At 40.4% G+C, this 22636-nt stretch overlaps 1 protein-coding gene across 4 annotated transcripts in view; it reads right to left on the bottom strand.

The window, feature by feature from the left end:
• Positions 1-22636, bottom strand: part of VIRMA (vir like m6A methyltransferase associated) — a 1734630-nt gene that overhangs the window by 1050607 nt on the left and 661387 nt on the right. For all 4 annotated transcript variants that reach the window (XM_044066546.1, XM_044066545.1, XM_044066547.1 and 1 more), the window contains one exon: positions 14930-16070. In XM_044066546.1, the coding sequence (XP_043922481.1) occupies positions 14930-16070 (1141 nt within the window). The remainder of the gene's footprint in view (positions 1-14929; positions 16071-22636) is intronic.

The following is a 22636-nucleotide window of genomic DNA, read 5'->3' as shown; positions in this document are numbered from 1 at the left end:
TTTTCACAACTTTGTATGGCAGCTCAGAGACCAGAGCAGGTTTAGAAGAATGACTGAGAGATTATTTTCTGTGCTCCCTGGACTCCAATGAAGCAGAAGGTGAAAGCAAGCCTTTCAAGCTCAGCTTACTGCAGCGATCACCCAAGGCCCGAAAGTTAAACCCAGCATAAATGCGCATGGAGTTTCAAGGTGGCCACTCACAAACAGTGCATGTATTCCCTGTGGGCATCAGAATTAGGTACCTTATGCCCACAGGAACTTACAGGGTTTTCTGCCATGGTAGAGGGAGACAAAGACATTATTTATTTATTTTAAAGAAAAATCACAGAAAACCCCAGCAATGGTATGCAAGAAAATACCCTATGAACAAGAAAGAAAAAAAAGAGGGAAAGAAAGGAAAGCAGCAACAACGGTAAAAAGTACCACAGAAAAACAAGAAAGAAACGTGCGACTAATGCTAGAAACCCAACACTCTAAAAGGAGAGAGAAACTGTCATAGCACAGACAAACGGTAATAAAAGTTAATTACACTCACAAGAAGTCTACTGAAACACTATAAAAGCTTGAGAGTGGGATCCATGTCTGAAGCAAAGATGTGGCAGAGATCTGAGGTATACCAGGGTTCTGACGCATTATAGGTAAAGGGAGCGGCTCGAATGTCAGATCTGAAAGTCTAAGTGAGTGTGGCCGAGCCAGGTCCATGGTCAGCTCCGAAACCAATCAGTTGAGGAATGAATGAAAACGACATCAGATCAAATATTAAATGGGCTGCAGAATCAAAGAAAAAAAGTCATAGCTAAAATTATGAAGTACAACACCTAAAAAGATAAAATCTCTCTCATCAAGCTGAATACACTACTAAGGGGGCTAATTAAGATCAACAAAGTAAATTTTGAGGGTAAGACAGCTTTCCAGGCCAAGGACAACTATAAGGCTTTCTTTAGCTATCTCTGAAACCTTGAAGGCAACATACAACAGTGTGCCAAACTGGTTGTAAATGGAGCAGAAGATACAGCAGATGTACTGACTGACAAATTCAGCTGCAATGTTACACCAACCTCCAACCCTCCAGGAAATATCATCAAACAATCTCACCAACTACCTACAGGGAACATGTTGCTCTGCTCGACAGGGGCACAGGAAAATAATTTTCTTGGGTGGCGAAAGCAAGGGTACCCTTTTAGCTAGGCTTATATAGGCCCTAGGGCCAATAGCCTAGTACCTACCTACGAACATGTTCTAAATGTGCTTTCCAAGGCCAAAAACACAGCCTTATTGGTCCCTGATAACATCCCAGAATGCCTGTTAAATAGCATGAAATATGACCTATCAGGGTCACTGGAATCACTTTTCAACCACTGTCTCAACAGGCTTTTTGCCACATGAATAGAGGGTGACAACGGCTATCATCCTGCACAAAGGTAGATCATCAACATATACTGGGAACTACAGACCCATTAGTCTGACTAGTCTCATCCATTGAATTGGGTTAGCAGAGTTTCTCCCTAATCCAATTCAAGTGCAACTTGGACAATTGGTTGGGAAAACGGAAATTAATCTCTGGTTTGGCACCTATGTCTCTAATGCAAACAGGTAACCTGTAAATGGCTCATCTTCCAGGCCCATGCTTACACTTATCAAGGGTATCAGAACTTGTCAGGGATTTAGGATGCATGGCTAGGCTTAAAAAGGCCCTTGTGGTCATTAGCCTAGTAAACACCTATGAACCTACCTGTAAAGCCATGGATAGAATCATCTTGGAAATGCTTAATAATGACACAGAAAACATTTAGACACTGGACCCAACCCAGCTTTATTCTGTCAAAAAAGGTTATGCCTACTAAACTTGGTGGACTGCTTTGAGAAAGTCAACAAAGCAGTGGACGAGGGTAACACTGTGAATACAGACTACCTGGACCTGGCCAACACATGTGATACAATACCCCACTTAGGCATTAATAAACTCACAGAATTAGGCATAAACCCCTATATAATGCCCTGGATATCCAACTGACTCACAGACAGGACCCAAGAAATTAGGACTGGGGAGACCTCATCCACTACGATGCTCATCACCAGTGGAATCCCTCAGGGCTCTGTGCTAGGTTCACTTCTCTTTCGCACCTACTTCTTGGAAGTCAAAGCCAATGCGAAGTGCCTCTGGCTGACCAAGTTTGCAGGTGATTGCAAACTAGGAGCAGTCATTGCATTCACCTCCTCAAGACACAAACATCCTGCAGGAAGTTTAACACAAGCAAATGAATAGTAACAAAGCCACAGCTTCTCAATGCCAAGAAATGCATAACAGCATGTTTTGGGAAGCAGGCCATACCGGGAAACTACCACATTGATAAAACACCCCCTAAGAGTAGACCCAGTAGTCCCAGACTTGGAAATGCATGGAGATAGTAACCTGCCTTTCGACCAACATGTGTCTAAGGTAGTAAGAAACTCATTCTATGTCATTCAACTTATTAATAAGGGCATGGCACCCAGGTCCAGTGATGTTATCGTGTCACTTTATTCAGTACTCATCACACCCATCAGGCAGCAAAGTGCTATAGTACTGGCTTCCAAATTGCAGTCTGTACTATGATACAAAGTCGAGACAATAACGACTGGTACAGGTGTGCAGTGAAACTGTGGCATGTGAAAAGGTATCTGCAAAGGAACATTCATGATACAAGCAATGAAGAGGGCCCACTTTCCTGATGGGGTGAACTCTGACTGCAGCATTTGCCAATGGATGACTGGTTGCCTGATGGCAAAACATATTTTGCTAATCAACCCAGAAAGCGCCTGACAGACAAAACTTCTTTTCTTTCTGGAGGTGAATAACTGTCCTTCCTCCTAAATTCATGCATCTGCTTCAGGACAGCATCGGAGCTATTGGCGGACATTCAAAATGTGAAGGCAGTGCTACTGTACAAAGAAATTAATGTGCTTCATTAGCAATGCTAACTACTTTCAGACAGAAACATGGGTTCTTCTTAACCGGCACTTGTTACTTGTGAAACAACAGATATGGTTACCTACAAATAACTGCCTGAACACAGACTAACAAATATATCTGACTATAATTTAACTGACAATGAATTAAGGTCATTACAAAAAAAAGCCTTACGTTTATCCTCACATCAAAAGGCAACATCAGCGAGTCTTGGATAGTATGTTAGTAACTTAAATTTTAAATATGTTTTTAGGAACACTTAATTGAATACTGAACAATTTAAATTCATGAATTATAAAACACTATCTGGTATCCTTTTATAACTAAATATATGAAGAATTACAACAGTTACATAATAACAATTATATTCTAAAACAGGCTAAGAGTGGAGCTATAGTGGTTATGAATAAAGTTTGCTATGTGTCAGCAATGTATGACTCCTTATCAGATGTTAATACATTTGAAGACTCAAACTCTGCCAACAGCGATGAACATCCTTAGACAAAGATTCATTTTTTAAGTGCTTTTGTTCTTTAATTTCATTAGATAATCAATCTAAACTGAATCAATACCATTTAAATAACCATACAAAATATACCACTAATTCAATATTAAAGAAGTGACAATACACAACCAGAACAAATATAAAACAAAGTATTATTGCAGCAGCTGAATCAGACGGAACGCCACGGACTTAAAAACATGACACTATTAAAAATATGATTGTTTTCATCCAAAAGGAAAATGGACTTCATCAGAATCTAAAATGCAATTACAGGGAGGATCTATATATACAAATCTAATTAAAAAAACACAAACAATTAAACCACATCATCCAAAATTTAAAGGGACCCTACTCTGACAATAGAAAGACGATAAAATATACTATACAGCACTTTTGAAAGAATAACTGGAACAATCAAATCATAAATTCAATTTATAAAGGCAATGTATGTATATATAAAAAAAAAATCAATCAGACTCGCTGTACATTTGACCTTAAATTTAATATTGCCTAAAGGGAAATGTTTTCATTAATGCCTGGAAAATGGGAAATATTCAACTTAAGCTTCCTTTATCTCTTTCCCTCCCAAAAGCATTTTTCCGAACATTAATGACACATACTTTAGAGTCCCCCACAAGTCCAACAAATTCTGAAAAGTCCCAATACTTCTGGGTTTTCTTTTTCGGTCATATTTTCACAAATATTGCACTGTAATTCCAGATTAAGTTAATGGTTTTATTACTGTTCATCTCCAGCTTCCAAAGCCTGTGTCTGTTTCATTTTTAACGTACTCTTGATTGAAAAGGTTTTACAAGTACAGTCTCTCTGTGGTCTTTATTACCAGAACAAGAAGCAGCAGAACCTCCTCCTCTTTCACAGCTCATTTTTTGTTGGACAAACTTTTGTATTTCCTCCTTAGCGTGTACTGCATCAAAAAATTACTTTGTCCCTCCAGGAAAGAACACCTTGAAGACATCTGGGTATGGCAGTTTGAATCTCACACCTGTGTCTCAACATTCCCTGAAGAGTTGAATTTACCCCTCTTCTGCCTGGTGTGCAATGAATAATCATTCTCCACAAACACTCTGCTCTCTCCCACTTTTAGTATTTTATCCTTCTGACACAGTTTTGTCAGAATTAACTTCTGCTGATAGGACTGCATCTTTACTACTAAAGGCCTAGATTGCTTTCTCATAGCCAGGTTTGAAGCATACACACGAAGGGCCCTTTCATCTAACAACCCCTGCTGTGGAATATCAGTCCAGTTGCTTATTTGTGCTTTCATAAAATTACTGCAGTCTGTTCCTTCCAGCTTCTCTGGTACAGCTGAAAATCTCAGGTTTTCCCTACGTGCTCTGTACTGCAATTCTATTTTTTTAAACATCTCTTCTGAATAGAAACATGATGCACAAATACAGGAACAGCATATTTTATTTCTGATTCCTGCAGTCTAATAGCGAAGGAAAGATATCAAACTAACAGGATCAGGAAGATACATTATAAAAAATGATCAAATGACTACCTAAATGAGAAATATAATTCTAAATAATTGTTTAAAAATAAGTACAGCACCAGAGCTAAGGGAACTGTTTGGTGGTTTACCAACATTTGTATATAAAAGAGAAAAATTGTGAACCAATTATGTTATAAAAATATGAAGTTACAAGGTTCGTTGTTACATCTGATGAAGTATGGTGGATGAAAATGCATTGGAGTATTTGGCGTTTGCATTTATGTATTAAACCTTTTGTTGCTGCTACACGTTTCTTTCGTGGTTTGTTCGGACACCTCCAACTGGTACCTTTTGTTACTGTTTTTGGTTTCTGGGTTGTTTTCAGGTACTTGACCTTTTTGGTTTATTGGTAATATGAATATTCAAACAATGAGTACAGTACCGTGTGATAACTGTAATTTTTGCAATGTAATATGTCAAGAAAAAATTTTATATACCCAACTGCTGGTCAGAGATTTGACTTAAAAAGCTGTCGCATGTGTTCATCTGAGACCTGTGCAAAATGTACTTGTTTTTATATTGTTAAAAGCAATACATAACTTAGAGAAAAAACATGTGGACAACGGTCAGAAATGCAGACTAATGCCCACTATAAATGCAACAATGAGAAGGAAGAGGATCATTAGTTTAAATTCAGAGTCTTCCAAAGACGTTTTACAGATGAGAGGGACAGATGTTGTACTGCTAACAGAATAAGTGGAAAATAAATATATTCATTTTAGGGCACATTTATGTTCTGGCTTAAAAGAAATGGTTACTATACAACTTGTACTTAAGCATGATAGATGAGGAGTTGCCCAAGTGCCTTATTAAATACTAAATGTGAATTTTTTAGATTTTTTTTTGTTTAAAAATATTTTAAAAGGATTTACTTAAGTACTGTCATTTAAAAATAATCTGGCTACGTTTTTACTTATTTCAGTTTATTCTATTCATTTAATTTGTCATTATATAATGACTTAACTGATACGGAGTTAATATGGGAAAAAAAACTGTTGTATCAATATGCATTTTGAACATTGCTAAACAGCTGGTCTTGAAAGCTGTGAGTGTTTTCATAAGCATTATTCTTTTCAAGTTTGAATTTTTGATGGCTTGGAGACCCACGTTTTTCTATTGACTCAAGCAGACAGGCAGCAGCACAACCCAGGAAAGCAAACCAAACAACGCTGTTGTATGAATAAAATTTATTGCACAAAACACTAAGGATTTAGCGCTTTCGTAGAAAACTTCATCAGAATCACTGAACATCACAAAGCACTACATATACATACCTCACCCATGATCACATATCCAATGGAACTTGCCCATCAATTAAAGACTTAAAGTTACCATATATCAAATGCTAAATGCCGCAAAGATAAAAAAAATGCATTTACTATAAAACTATATATATATATATGCTTTTCTGAGTTTCTTTGTATTCAATTCAAGAAACATTAAACTAAGTAGATGTAAACTTAGTGAAACCCCCCTACACTACATATGATTTTAATTTAAGCACACAAGTAATAGACAAGTTGTCATTGAGACCGGGGGGAATAGTGGCATTGAGTCTCAATTGCCAACTTAACTCCTTAGCTTCTAATGCATCTTCCCAGGGTCCCCCCTTGAAAACCTTTTGAACACATTCTGAACAAAAAAAAAATGGTCACTGTTACTACTATGTCTGGCCAGGTCATTTTTTTCTTATCCCCCTTCCTCATATCCAGCCCATGTTCATACAAGCGTTCCCTGAATTTTCTCAGTCTTTCCCACACTTTTTTGAGGTTTACCCATCAGTTTGACCTTTCTTCCATAAATTACTTGGATGTCACCATCTCCAAGGATTTAGTTAACAAAAATTGGGTTAGTACTACGTCAAGCCTGGCAAGCCGGTACGTAAAAATCAACTGCCAATCATTAGGGGACCGGAGTTCTGCTGTGGCAACCCCTAACCAGGAAAAGCCGAAAGAAAAACAAAAGTACAGTTTTGTACCTACCATAAATGTAGATGTTCGAGGATCCACATTGCTGCAGTCCTAACTATTGGGTAGTCCGCTGTCCAGTCGGCCCGAATACCAAAGTATATGGCTGACGTCGGTCAGGGCGCATTAGACTGACGTCAGTACGTCAGGGTACTAATGCGCATGACCGACGTCATATCCTCAGTCTTTTCTTGCCCCAGATGTCAGAAGACCCTGAAAAGCTAAGGCCAAAACTAAAAATTCCAAACATATCTGCACCAAAAATATGTACAATATATACAAAATTACCAGAATATAACCTCACCTACACAACCACCCTTAAACACAGAGGGGAAGGAGGGAGGGTAAATTGGACTGCAGCAATGTGGATCCTCGAACATCTACATTTATGGTAGGTACAAAACTGTACTATGTTCTTCATTCCACATTGCTGCAGTCCTAACTATTGGGTAGAATCCCAAAGCAGAGGTAAGGGAGGCTGGCAAATCATAAGGAAGCAGGAACTGACAACATGCCTTGCAAAATAGCTGTGGCAAAACCAGCCCTAGACTTAGAGTAGAGAGGAAGGTGATAATGCTTAGAGAAAGTATGCACTGAACTCCAAGTAGCTGCCTCCAAAATATCCTTAGTGGCCACCCCTTAGAAATGCTGTAGAAGTGGCAGTAGCCCTAGTGGAATGAGGCCTAATTCCAGCTGGAATCTCCTTGCCATGATGGGAATAACAAAATGCAATGCAAAACCCAATCCACCTAGAAATAGTTTGTTTTGACACAGGCTTGCCCTGCGAACCCAAAGCAAAAGAAACAAACAACTGCTGAGACTGCCTAAAATCCTTAGTCCTGCTCAAATAATAACGCAATTGCCTGTGTACATCTAAAGTGTGCAAAATCTTTTCCCCTTTATTTTGGGGATCTGCATAAAAAGTAGGCAAATGAATAGTTTGGTTTAAAGCCACACTAGAAACCACCTTAGGCATAAAGGAAGGATTAGTACGTAAAGATACCCTATCCTTATGAAAAATCAAAAAAAGGCTCTACCGCCATAAGGGCCTGCAACTCAGAAACCCTTCTTGCAGAAGTAATGGCCAAAAAAAAGCAGTCTTCCATGACAAGTATTTCAATTCAGCAGTAGCCGCAGGCTCAAAAGGTTGTAGAGTAAGTTTCTCCAACACAAAATTGAGATCCCAAGCAGGAGTAGGAGCTCTACGTGGGGGCTTATATTCTTTGCCCTCTAAGAAATTGCTTGAACAAAGGATGCGAAAACAATGGTGGGTCACAATCATAGTGAGCTGAAATTGCTGCAGCATGAATCTTAATGGAAGAGAAAGACAAACCTTTGTCCAATAACTCAGTAAGATATTGAAGAGCCACACTCAAATTAGGCTCAGAAATCTCCAAATTGTTTGCTGCACTCCAAAATAAAAATCTCTTCCATTTTTCTGCGTACACTTTCCTTGTACTAGGTCTTCTGGCTTCCATAATCACATTTAAAACTTGTTGAGGAAGTTGAGACCTGCTATCTTTCAAAACAGAATATGCCAGGCTGTTAGATGAAGAGAGTGAAGCTTGACATTGAGCAGGTGACCGTCCCTCTGAGACAACAGGTGTGGAATCAAGGGTAAAGGCCATGGAGGCTTCCTTACCAGACTCCTCAGTAATGGGTACCAGTGCTGCCGAGGCCAATCTGGAGCTATTAAAATCATCCTTGGCTTGTCTTGTCTGACCTTTAGAAGCACCTTTGGGAGAAGAGGCAGAGGTGGAAAAGCATACACATGAAGATTTTTCCAACTGAAAGAAAGAGCATCCACTTTCCAAGCTGTGTGATGAAACCTCTTTGGGCAAAACTTTGGCAGCTGGTGGTTTAGTGGAGAAGCGAACAGATCTATGTCTGGAGTTCCCCATGACACTGTCAATTTTTGAAATACATGAAGATCCAGTTTCCACTCGTGGGGATCCATGATTTGTCTGCTTAACACATCTGCTAAGGAGTTCTGTGCTCCCGGCAGAAACCTTGCCTGAAGAGTTAGTTGCAAGCTGAGCGCAGTCTCCCATAAAATCATTGCTTGCCTGCACAATGGGTAAGAATGTGTTCCCCTTGTTTGTTGATGTACCACATGACAGTTGTGTTGTCTGTTAGAATCAACACCTGCCCTGGAAGAAGTAACTCCTTGAAAGCCATTAATGCAAACTGGACTGCTAACATCTCTTTCATGTTGATATGTAGATGCTGTAGTCTGGCAGGCCACTTGTCTTGTATCCACTTTCCATTTAGATGAGCTCCCCAAGCAAAGTCTGAGGCATCTGTCGTTAGAATCTGACTCGCCTCTGGCCGGGTCACAGAGAGTCCCTTGTTTAGGTGACATTCCTGAGCCCACCACAAAAATTCCTTTTGAATGCAAGGTATTATTTGAATGACAGTGTCCAAATCCTGGCAGTGCTGTGTCCATACATTTTGAGATACCATTGCAGCTTCCTCATATGCAGTTTGGCATTGGGAAGCACCAGAATACAAGATGCCATGAACCCTAAGGCTTGAAGGACTGTCCTTGCAGTCAGCCCGGACTGAAGAGATAGTTGATGGAAGTAACTGGAAAGATTCTTTTGTTTGTCCGGGGTTAAAAAGGCCATCTGGGCTGCTGTATTCAGTCTCACACCCAGAAAGCACATGTCTTGAGAGGGTACTAGACTGGACTTTATTTCGTTCACAGAATACCCTAGGCATCTTAGCACTGCTATGACATAATCCCTATGAGGTATCTGTTTCCCACAAGAAATACAGTTATTCACTTTTTCTGACATCCGGTTAAATACTGAGGCAAGAAAAAAACAAAATATTCCCCAACGGGGTACTTAGCCAACTTTGATTCGGTCTGAAACTCTGACTTCAGAAACTTTCAGAACGCCAACCTGCACTCGCAAAATTGCTTCTGCATCGGACCATGCGGCAAAAAAGACTGAGGATATGACGTCGGTCATGCGCATTAGTACCCTGACGTACTGACGTCAGTCTAATGCGCCCTGACCGACGTCAGCCATATACTTTGGTATTCGGGCCGACTGGACAGCGGACTACCCAATAGTTAGGACTGCAGCAATGTGGAATGAAGAACATCTATATATCGTAAACCCACCTATGGTAATAGTATTTTATATTTTTGAAAGTAGCCACCCTTTCCATCAAAAAGCAGGGATCGTGAAGGGTCAATATATTCGCCTTGCCCGGAAGGTGTCTAATTGGGACCAATTTGTTCAGGAGTGTGAAAAACTTGGTACCATGTTTCACTGTAGAGGGTATCCAGCAGGTTTGGTGTCAAGTGGTGATGCATCAAAGACAGGAGGACCAAGGGGGATATCATTCCCCTTATTAGGTCGATGGAGATTCCTGGTGAGTATGGACCCAAAAGAAATAATTGTAATGACCAGGTGGACCTGGCGGGGCATTCATTACCCAGTTTTGCAATGAGGCACCTTCCACTAGGGAGATTATACATAAGTATTGGAACATTTTTCCCTATTCAAAGAAATGTCCAATGTAACAGATGATAGACCCCGAATTGTTTTTAGGAGAGGTAAAATCCTGAACTACTACTTTGAACATCCCCCCATTGATTATAGTCCCAATTTTACAAATAAAAAAATGGGGTATCTACCAGTGTGGGAATTGCCCACAATGTAAGATGGTGTTGGAAGGGGACCGGGTAGTGGTGAACCATCAGGTCTTTCGGTGCAAGTTTCACTGTACTTGCAACACAGTAGGGGTCATTTACCTGGCTAAGTGCTTAAGGTGTGAACATTTTTACGTGGGAAAGAGAAAATTCAGGGAATGCTTGTATGGACATGGGCTAGATATGAGGAAGGGGGATATGAAAAATGCCCTGGCTAGACATATCAGTAGTAACCGTGACCATGTTTTTTTTTTTTTGTTCTAGAATGCGTTCAAAAGGATTTCAGGGGGGACCCTGGAAAGATGCATTAGAAGCTAAGGAGTCAAGTTGGCAATTGAGACTTAATTCCTCTACCCCCCCCCCCCCCCAGGTCTCAATGACAACTTGTGTCGATTACCTGTGTGCTTAAATTAAAACCATATATAGTGTGTGTGTCTGGGGGGGTTCACTAAGTTTACATCTACTTAGTTCAATGTTCTTGAACTGTATATATATATATATATATATATATATATATATATATATATATATATACACACACACACACACACACTTTTCTGAGTTTCATTGTAAAGTATTATAGTAAATGCATTTTTTTTATCTTTGTGGCATTTTGCATTTGATATATGTTAAATGTTTTCTACTGGGTGTTATTTTAAGTCTTTAATTGATGGGGACGTTTAATTGGATATGTGATCATGGGTGGGGTATTTATATGTGGTGCTTTGTGATGTTCAGTGATTCTGATGAAGTTTTCTACGAAAGTGCTAAATCCTTCTTGTCTTGTGCAATAAATTTTATTTATACATCAGCATTGTTTGGTTTGCCTTCCTGGTTTGTGCTGCTGCCTGTCTACTTGATTCAGTGCTCATTGTGGTTTTCCTTGTGGTTCAACAGTTTTTCTATTGACTGTTTTGGTGACTCAATTTGGTTGCTCTATCCTTCGACTTCATGTTTTACCTTTTTTTCTGAAATACTTAATTTTAACAATGAACACATTTTTACATTAAAAAATATATATATATTAGAAATTAAACTGAGAAAAGAATATCAAAACATAACAAAATTAACTGTTTACAAAGGTGTCTACTGTACATCAAAAAATTCTAAATATTCATGAAATAGTCTTGGTCACTGACATATTAGCGTTTATTTATCAGTTCTTTAAAATTTATCCAGGAGTTGTAAGAAGTGGTAATTATGGCCGTTATCTTCGTGTTTTATATCCTTAATCATCACAGGACCCAGAATGTAAGAGTCCCATGCATGCCACTACTCACAGCAATAAGCTTACATAAGGTATCATATATGTCCGTGCCATTACTCATAAGAATGAGCTCACGTCTGGTATCATGTCTGTGTCATTACTCAAGAATAAGCTCACAAGTGGTATCAAATCCATGCCATTACTCACAAGAAACAGCTCACGCATGGTATCATGTCCATGCCATTACTCACAATAAGCTTACAACATGGTATCATGTCCATGCCATTACTCACAATAAGCTCACACATGGTATCATGTCCATGCCATTACTCATAAGAATGAGCTCACGTCTGGTATCATGTCCATGCCATTACTCAATAATAAGCTCACGTGGTATCATGTCCGTGCCATTACTCACAAGAATGAGCTCACGGGTGGTATCAAGTTCACGTCATTACAAGAATAAGCTCACGTGTGTGATCATGTCTGCATATTGAAGGCACTGTTCTCTGGAGAAAGGACTGGTCTGGCAAAGGCTGCAGATTCACCTCCTTAGTGGTATGCCCTGCACCAACTATTCAGGTTCCCACCAGATGTGTACCTGTCTGATGCTCAGGCTCTGGAACTTGAGCATCTGCAAGATGCACCAACTATTCAGGTTCCCACCAGACGTGTACCTGCCTGATGCTCAGGCTTTGGAACTTGAGCACTTCTGCAAGATGACGTGCTGGTGTCACCTTCACTTGGAACTTGAGCACTTCTGCAAGATGAAGTGCTGGTGCCACCTTCACTCTGATATACTAAACCACAAAAAACACGAAAGCCCATCTAAGGAAGACGTCTTCAGTACTGTGTACCAATGGTTACTAAACAGATGACTCAGTGGACCACTCTCTGAGAAGAAATGGTTGACCACAGACACAGCCAATAAGGTGGGGGGAGAGCAGCACAAGCAATTGGGAAACGCATTCCAGGGTGCACTTCACCTATCCTTTCATTCTAAGTTAAGGGTGAGTGGTTTGGCCTCCAGACCTCATTAACCCAAGGCAAAATCATCACTTGCAGGATTTTGGCAAGACAGCTGAACAGCATACTTACCCTGATGGAGAATCAGGTCCAGAACTAAACTAAGTGTATGAACTATGTATGAACTATGAGGACCACCCTCTGACACGCTTTGTGTGAACAGCTCTCAATTGCGGCCTTTTTCTTAGTGGACACGTGGCTAAGTTCTCCCTTTTTTGCCATTGACTAACCCATATGAGCCTAGGGCACTTGTGGACAGTGCTCCCACAAACACTACACACAATACCTGTGACTATTTATCTCTGCCAGTAATCTGAAGGCCATTAAAAGAAATTACCATGGCTGGATATTAGTTACTTGGGGACTTTCATGACAGCAGTAAAGCTTTAGCTCCAAACTCAAACTGGCACAAAAGAAAATGCAGATGCTGTGAAAACGTGCTTATAGAGCTGGCAAGGTGCACCAAATTGTATGTTAACACAGGCATCCAAAAATAACCCAAATGTGGACTTTGACATAAAAAGTGTCAAATTCTGACTGATGGGGAAGATGAATCCTGCAAACAACCATCAAAGAGAGTATCTGACATCAGCTCATCGTTTTTCCAGTTCCATTACTTCAGCGTCTCCATGCTACCCATCCGATAAATCTATTAGCGCTTGCTTCAGGTAACTCCTCTGACCCAATGAAAGTTCACTGTGCAGTTTCCTCCCACATACAGCAGGAAAGTTATTCCAGACTCCTGGACAAATTTCCTCTAGTCTGTGGAATTACCAAATCAGCTCTGCCTGGAAAATTGAGTGAGAGTGAGAGAGCGCTCATTTGTTAACCAGGAAGGTCCACTGTGCAAAAAGTTCCTTTTCAGGGGTGACCCAGGAGCAACGTCTGGTTAAGTGAACTACTCAAGGTCACAAAGTAAGCATACAGGGGCTGAAGGAACCTAACCAGTTCATCCAAAAGTAAATAAAGTAGAATGTCTGAATGCAGCCATGTTCCTCAGGAATGGTCAACTTTTCTTTTCTGGCCTTTTTATGGCATTTACTCATGTTTAAGGAATAGAAAGACAAGCATCTATGATAAAGGTAAACAAACTGGAACACAGTAACATTTTTGAAATGCTCTCTTGCGGTACCAACGGCTCTTCAAAAGTGATGCTGGTGAGGGGTACACTAATGACCACGTCAAGAAAATGCTTAAATCAAATTCTAGTAACTTCATGGTCATCATCACCTTCATCTCTGTGACGTTATATATAACGCACCTGCCTTGACTGGTAAAGTCAGGTCTGGCAGTGCCAGACATTATTTGTCCCATACTTCTGTAAGCCAAATAAAGTTATACTGCTTCAACTACACTTTAGTGTATGGTAAAAACTTCTTCGGCTAACGTGTCCAGTTAGCATACATCAAATCACACAGTGAAATCTAGTTTATATTCAAAAGCATGCACACTGATTGAACAAAGCAATTCCCATGCCCGCTATAAATGGAGTATTGTTTGTTAAGAAAAAGGTCCAGCAAACATCCAAGATGTATAGAAAATTCGGGAAGTGAAAATAGCAAATGAAAGACTTAACTAGGAACAATGCAGCTGACTGATCTGAAACATGCTTCCCCTGCACTATTGGAATATAAACAGCTGCAATTTCATATCCAGTGAGAGCACAAAATATGCATTTAAGGCTGTGATCAACCGTACTGTTTCTGATGAAGTTTTCCACACAGTAAACATCCGAACAAAACTTAGGGTAATACAAAAAACAGCTACATATATTACTTACTCTATATTGTTTTCTTACTGACGCAGCATATTTAATCAAGTGGGCATTACTACTGTGATCAAAGCTCATCAGCAGTGGGTAAATCTAGCATTACTCAGTCATGGATTATTAAAAAAAATTACAATAAAAAAATTGATCCAGCAGCTGAAAAAAAAAACAGCTAAGTTGAACAAAAAGGAAAATGATCAGTTCCTGACTGGAAATAAAATAGCTTAAATGATAGTGAACAATAATGCAAGGTCTGCAAGCTAAAAGTTTTGTGACACAAAAAATACATTGGAAAAGTATACAAATCAAAAAAGCCAACATTTTCCTACCTGTAAAGGACTGGATAAGGGTCATCTCTTTCTGGAGGACCTGTAATGCGTGCTGCTGTTGGGAAAGACTTTGTAGGCGGCTGTATCATTGTATGTGAAGCATTTTCCATTAAGTGCAAAATTTCAACCAAAAGACTTGCAAGTTTTTCTAGTTCTCCTTCACTTATGTTTGAGGAGTCCATGAGATGATCGACATCCATAGGAGTATCCAGTTCATCTTCCACTTTAAGTTTCTGTCTTCTGCCCTCAGTATCCTCAGTAATGTCTGCTGTCTTCGGACAGCCAATAGTACTCTGCATGAAACTGTCAGCCACTCTCTGTAGTTCTGACAGAAGCTCATATAAATTACATTTCCGTAATATAGCAGTGCTAGCAGTTACCACTCTAACAGTTTGATCTAATAATACAATATCTACAAGTCTTTGATAACCACTACTCTCACTGCCAACGGGCCTGTTTTGGAGAAAGGCTTCCATACCTTCAGCGGTACTAATTATACTGTCTAAAGCTTTCAAAGTGTTTAGCTTCAGTGAAGATGACACATGGTCTGCAAACAACAAGTCAAACAATCGGGGTATAATGTCAGCTTTGAGAAGTGCCTGAATCCCCTGGGTGCCACATTCTGCCAAGGAACAGGCAAGTTTTGTGCCAGCTTTAAGCTGTCTAACATTAAATGCAATTGGCTGTGTAAGAGCGACTTGAAGACTTAATGCATGTATGGTCCATTTAACCAAGTGTTCAAGACAATCACATTTTGGTTCTGTTACCTGAAGGTAACTCAAACCCTTAACTAATAAGATGGGAACTTCTTCTAATGCAGTCACCCATTTTGCACTTCTGTCTTCTTTAAACAGTTCTAATAATTCAGTAAGCTTCACAGAAGCTTCTATTCCTAAACTATCTTTTTCTCCATCTTGGTCCCGTAATTTATTAAGCTCATCTTCGAATGAAGTCCTGTATGGAGAGCTGAAGTACAAAAGGGGTCCAAGATCCCTTTCATAAGGGTCATAAGTCATTGGCGGCACTGAAGCCAAGTCTTCAGGAGTGTAGTCAATATCAAAGTTTGGATATTTAAATGCTTCTCTTTCCAGATCAGCAATTCCATCTTCATCACTGGAAATTTGTTCATACCCATCGTCTCCTAGAATGAAAACAAAACTACTTTAAGATCAGTAGTAGTACAACATGCCTATTTATCAAACTTTAGCTTCGATAACTATGTTTCAAACAGCAGCACAACATTGCAGTGTACAACTCGGCCACAAGTTACAGCAGGAAATACACTTTGAAGTCTTTATTCTGTTCCCTTTTTTACCTCCTGCAGACAGAAGCTTGGCATCTTTGGCCTTAGTCAATAACAGTCATTCTTATTCTTTGTAGGCATCTAGAAGATGCCACCTGGAATATTAACATTCACGGCATATTGCTCATGTGGCCAACAAAAATCTAAACATAAAACAGACCATGTGTAGCAACATTATTAAAAGTTTTACATATTTATAAACGTGCAGGATTTCTATATTTTCTGAAAAATTTGAACATGTGGTACAAATAACCACAGAGACAGAATCATTGCTGACTGTACAAGCTGTACAAACAATGCATGTGTTTATATGGTTCTTTATAAAAAGAAGATTTTGTAGGCAACTTATCATAATAGTGGATATTCAAATAGATACTGTTGTAGTATTGCTTATTTCTGTCACTTCTCCACTAGGGGTCCCTTCTCAGCAGCCATTCTTTGAGAACTCTGGTTCTTGCATGCTTGTATAAGCATGCCTTCATCAACCTTGAGAGAGAGAAACGATGTAGGAGGTGCAGCCGAAGAGCCAGACCTAGGGTGTTTGGCCTTTCTCTTCACAATTACCTCAGCAGAAGACCCAACCGTACCCTCCATAATGTCTTTCACTAACCATTTAAGATATTGCTTTTCTAGATAAATAGCTAGCTAGGACAGCCAGCTACGTAAAGTCTTAGGCACAAAGGCCTGGCAAATGGAACAAGTTTTATGGTTGTAGGTAGGCCCCAAGCAAAATAGGTACTGGTCATGACTACCTTTATGTGGAATCAGTCTCCCACATTGGCAGATGCCTTCCCTGGATGATACGAAAAAAACCTCAAACACAGAAGCAAATAAGGAGGAAAAAACCCAACAGGGCATACGTGCAATGTCCAATGTACGTTTAAGTAGTAAAAGGCTTTGTTATACTGGTCAGAAGTCGGGTAGCCCTTGGCAGGAAATCCCTCAGGTTAAGAACACTGCAACAGTAGAATAGGAGGACATGCATACTTCTATCCCAACGGCATGGCCTAGCATGCTGGTATAAGTGAGATGTGTACCCACACCATCATCTACAAAGCAATCTTGCCTCTTAATTAGGGACTATCCCCATGGTAAAATTAGAGAAAAGTGACCTTATACCAAGGTAAGACCCTATAAGAAGTAGGTACAAATAAGCCGAGGTAGGCTAATCTAAAATCATTTCTCCTCAGTTTTTACCTTGAGGAAAACTATCCTTGCGCTAAACTAAAGGGGGAATGGGAGAAATAAGAAAAATATGTAGCCTAAGGAAAAAAAAAAAAAAAAAAGAGGAGGGTCTGCCCCTGCCACTAAATGTAGGTTGATAGGGATTTCTGTAAAGGGGAAGGTGGGTGGGAAATAGCAATCTATTCGAACAGAATTTTAATATTTTTTTTCCCTCCATACTCTGTTTTTCAATGTTTAAAATTGCTAATGTAATTTCCAATATTAATCTTTATTTTGTATAAATGTTTTTCTGGAGCTTTTCTCCTCGGGCCTCTACTGAAAATGGACATGTATCCAGTTAGACTAGCCCGGTCAACAAATGTAAAATAAATAAATAAATAAATAAATAAAAATATCTGTTACTATGGCGAGTTTTCTACACAAGTGGACTATGTTCTTCATTAAATCACTGTTAAAGTATTCCTTTCTTCTGGGATGACACTCAGAGTTTAGACAGAAAGGCTAAGTAGACAGGGACCACTACTCAGGATGCTTTGCAGGACAGCTTTGGCAAATCTAGCCCTGGCCTTAGAATAAGTGTCCAACTTATAACGGTTAGTAAAGGTGTGGATAGATGTCAAGGTTGCAGCTTTTAAGATGGGCTGGGAATCCCCCTCCTTGTATGAAAGCCATGGTAACAGCAGCAGCTCTGGTATTGTGAGCATTCACTATGGCTGTCAGCTGCTTGTACATATACTCATGTAGAGAAGTGGCCACAGTAAGTCAGCCACGTGGAAATTGACTGCTTGGACATCAGGTGTCCCTTTTTTTCTGACAGAAAGGCAAACTAGATCGTACTCCTAAAGTCTTGTCCTATCCAGAAAAATCTCCTCTGTCTGTGTACATCCAGGACATACAATATCCTTTCTCTGTGATTTGAGGGTTAGGAAAGAAGGTGAGAAGCAGGACAGCCTGGTTTAGACTAAAATTTGACACTACCTTAAGCATGACTGTAGGGTTAGTTGTAAAACTCAGTCTGTCTTTGTGAAAGACCACAGGATGTTTGTTAGTACTGAGATGGGTAAAAGCTACAGGATGACTGCCAGGTTTCACATATTCTATAGATAAACTGTAATCTGCTACTGTAGTGGGTTTTAATTTTGAAAGTGTTTTTTTATAGGGACCGTGGGAACAGAACTCAAAGAGAGGGCACTGACATTATGTTTGGGTTGGTAACTGTTGTAAGTGCTATTGTTATTATTAAAGATGACCAATGAAGTGATACTATTAAAGATATGAGAGCTGAAAAGAGAGGCAATACTCTCTTTGGGTGAATATTAAAGCATAGGTTGGGCTGAGGAGGTTTTCTTGGTGTTAGCAGTTTTGTTTGACAGGACTCCAGAATATTTTTTTTTCTGATTACTGGTTCAAAAAAAATATTCCTTGTTTTCCTGCCTCTCCTAAACTAACTTGTAGCATGTTACAGGCCATCCTCTCAAACTCAGGAACCCCACACAGCCTTCCTGAAGACACTGGAGAGTATAAATGTCTCTCCAAACACCATCATATTGGGTGACTTCAACTACCCAAACAGACTGGGAACATTACTCAAGCCCCAATACCCTAGCCCAAAGGTTCCTGGAGTTCATAAACTCAAATGCTATGGAACAACTTGTCACCATTCCCACAAGAGGTGAAAATATACTAGACCTGATCATCACAAACATGGGGACAAAATGCTCCACACCGGAAGTATATCCCTCATTGGTGAGATCAGACCATAAACTAATATCACTGGAGATCCACATCCCGCCTCCACCCCCAACAAAAAAGACCACAGTGAAGAACTTCTCAAAAGCCAACTTCACACTTCTTAAGACTGGTGTGGTATCCTTCAAGGCCCCTGAGCCATTGGAAACCACAACCCATGCTGCTGAATCCCTTACAAATGCTTTCTACGAGCACCTCCAGGATTGCATGGATCAAGCAATCCCAAATAAAATCAAGACCCTTTCCACCAAAGGCAAGCGCCCGATCTGGTGGACCCCAGCCATAAACAAACTTTACAACAAGAGGAGAAAGCTACTACAAGATAGAGCAAAATCCCTAAAAGGGAAGACATCTCTGATCAATACCAGTAAAAAACTACGATCACTCATAAAATCATCCATGGCCAACTTTGAGAGAAAAATCACCAAGGACTCAAAAGACAATCATAAGGCCTTCTTTAGCTATGTTAGAAATCTGGGTGGAAACTCCCAGATATGCTCAGAATTAGTCCAAAATGATACAAAAATCACTGAACCCACAGACATTGCAAACATACTGGCAGACAGGTTCAGTGAAAATTTCTCCCCTCCCTTCCCCCCCAAAAGGAGAAATATCTATCCCAGCAGAGTGTAGCCTCCCAATCATCTCAAATGCCCAGGTGAGAGCTGCTCTCTCTTAAGCTAAAAACACAGCATCAATGAGACCGGATGGCGTCCCCAGCTGTGTGCTACACGAACTCAATGAGGAACTAAACCCACACATAAGGCTGCTGTTTAATCTTAGCCTTACCACAGGATACGTACCCAAAGAGTGGCGTACAGCAACTGTGGTCCCACTCCACAAAGGCGGTGCTTCTACGGACCCTGGTAATTACCACCCCCATAAGCTTAACAAGCCTGGTTTACAAAGCTATGGAGAGGATCATAATGGAACTCATAAATAAAGACATAGGGGACCTACAGACATTGGATCCTACCCAATTCGGCTTTGTCAAGGGCAGATCATGCCTCTTGAACTTGGTCGACTTTTTTGAAACAGTCACCAAGGCCATTGATGAGGGTAAGGCAGTTCACACAGCCTACCTTGAACTTGCAAAAGCTTTCAACACAATACCCCACTCGGGTATCATAGAAAAGCTCACCAGCTTAAATGTAAACCCATATGTCACAAGATGGGTTGCAAACTGGCTCAAGGACAGAACCCACAGGGTTAGAGTTGCTGGTGCCATGTCAGACTCCAAGCCGGTCACAAGCGGTGTCCCACAGGGCTCAGTCCTGGGCCCCCTCTTTTTGGGCATCTACTTTTCAGAAGTGCAGGCAAACATAGGAGGACTGTGGCTGACAAAGTTTGCAGATGACTGCAAACTGGGCGCCATAGTTGAAAATCCATCAGACACAGATATCCTTCAGAGAGGTCTCACAGAAACGGATAACTGGTGCCAGAGCCATGGGCTTAAGCTAAACGCCAAAAAATGTATAGTCATACCCTTTGGTAAAAACAAGGTAACCCCAAGTTACCACATAGGTGGCAATCCATTAAGCACAGAAGAGGTTATCAGGGACCTGGGGACCCAAGTTGACAGTAAGCTTTCTTTTAACACTCACATTGCCAAAGTGGTTAGGAGGACCTTCTACATTGCCCACCTGATTATGAAGGGATTCACATCCAGATCAAGGGAGGTCATTGTTCCCCTGTACTCTTCACTTATCAGACCAATGATTGAGTACAATGCCCCATTCGGAATGTATCTTACCCGACACCTGCAGCAATTGGAAAGACCCCAAAAGTTCCTCACCAAAAGGATAAAGTGGCTCAAAAATATGCCATATGCTGCCCGACTGAAGAAACTCCAGCTCTATTCAGTCGCATACCGTCTGCTCAGAGGTGACCTGTGCCTGACATACAAGGCCATGTCCAACCCGGAATTAATGGACATGCTCCACCTCAAAAAATCCAAATCCACCAGAGCCACAAGAGCAAGAGACTTAAACCTCAACACGGATATAAATAGGACGTGCTGGAGGGACAGATTCATCACCCAGAGACTCCCTATGCTGTGGAACAGAATCCTGGTCCATGTGAGACAGAGCACCTCGCTGGCTCTGTTCAAGAGGAATCTTGACCAGTGGATGGGAGATCGTAGGTTTACCCCGGGGATCATCTCTGTATCACTGCTGGACAGAGGCACGGCAAACTAATGGGTATAGTATTCTTCAACCTAAGGGTTGGTGAAAGCCACACAACTCTGGCTAGGCTTATAAATGCCCTAGGGCAGATAGCCTAGTATGAACCTATGAACCTATAAGATGACTGTAACTCAAAGTGACACCCCAACCCCATGAGCAAAAAAGGAAAAAAAAAAAGGTGTTGATCATTTTTGCAGATCAAAGCAGAAGTTTGTTTAATCTGTTTTTACCCTACTTTGGTAAGATTGCAAAGCTTTCTAAAGTTTGGAAGGATAGGCTAAATTTTTTGTTTGCAGCCAAGACTTTCATGGTTTCTCCCTTTCCTGTACGAGTTTCTTGGTTTCTGATGATACCACAGAACAGTGTTGTACTTTAACCTTCCTCTTCTGACTACAGCCTGTTCCTTCGGAACATTATGGAAAATTGTGTTGAAGAGCGCACAACCCCATCTTGGAAGAAAACTGTATTAAGTATGTTTCAGTTGATGAGCTTCAGTGTTGCTCTGACAGTTCTTTTATTACATCTGCCAGATTACGTCATTCATTAATGTAGTGTTTTCTGGGATAAGTACAACTAATGGCAAACGTAAGGGGGGTGGGAGATCACTGAGTTTTATCAGGCATACCCCTTTTCCACCATCCCTAATTTTGACTCAAACTTTAGCTTTGTCCTTCTTAATCCCTCATAAAACTGGCAAGTTTTGCAGAAAAGGTGTTGAATTACACTTAATAATGACAATAATAAATTTATTTTACTTCATAAAATGGATATTAATTCACATTCTCGTATTTTATAAACCTCTCAAGTTAACAGTACTATTATTTTAAAGTGTCCCTGATTTATTTCTGGATTTGCTCCCAATTTTGTTTAGAGTTATTTGCATGATGTATTGTGCAGGATAAGGACATTCCGGAAGAGGGTGCTAAGAAGCAGGTTATTGTGCAAAAGGGCAATGAGCAGCTAGCCATTCACATCTTCTGGGAGGGTCAGGATTCTGTGCCAATAAGTGCCTATGGTTATCCTTGGCACAAGTGTCTATGGCATCATATCCACTTTTTCCATGTTCCCCTCCAATGCCATACGGGTCAGGTTAGACAGCCTAGAAAGAACCATTGGACTTCAGAGAGAAAGTGACCATATGCAGCTTGTTGGGGCCAGCCCAACATTCCACTGATGCCCAGGGGGGTGAAGCAGCCAGCTCTGTTGCATGGGATGACTAACAGTAGAAGAGGCCAGAAGGATTGCAATCCACGTAGGGGATACGTTGCCTCTAGTGTTCCTTAG

This window comes from Protopterus annectens, chromosome 3.part1, assembly GCF_019279795.1.
Source record: "Protopterus annectens isolate FY-2018-M chromosome 3.part1, PAN1.0, whole genome shotgun sequence".
In the NCBI taxonomy this organism is placed as follows: domain Eukaryota; kingdom Metazoa; phylum Chordata; order Ceratodontiformes; family Protopteridae; genus Protopterus; species Protopterus annectens.
This window is presented reverse-complemented; position numbering and strand designations above follow the sequence as displayed.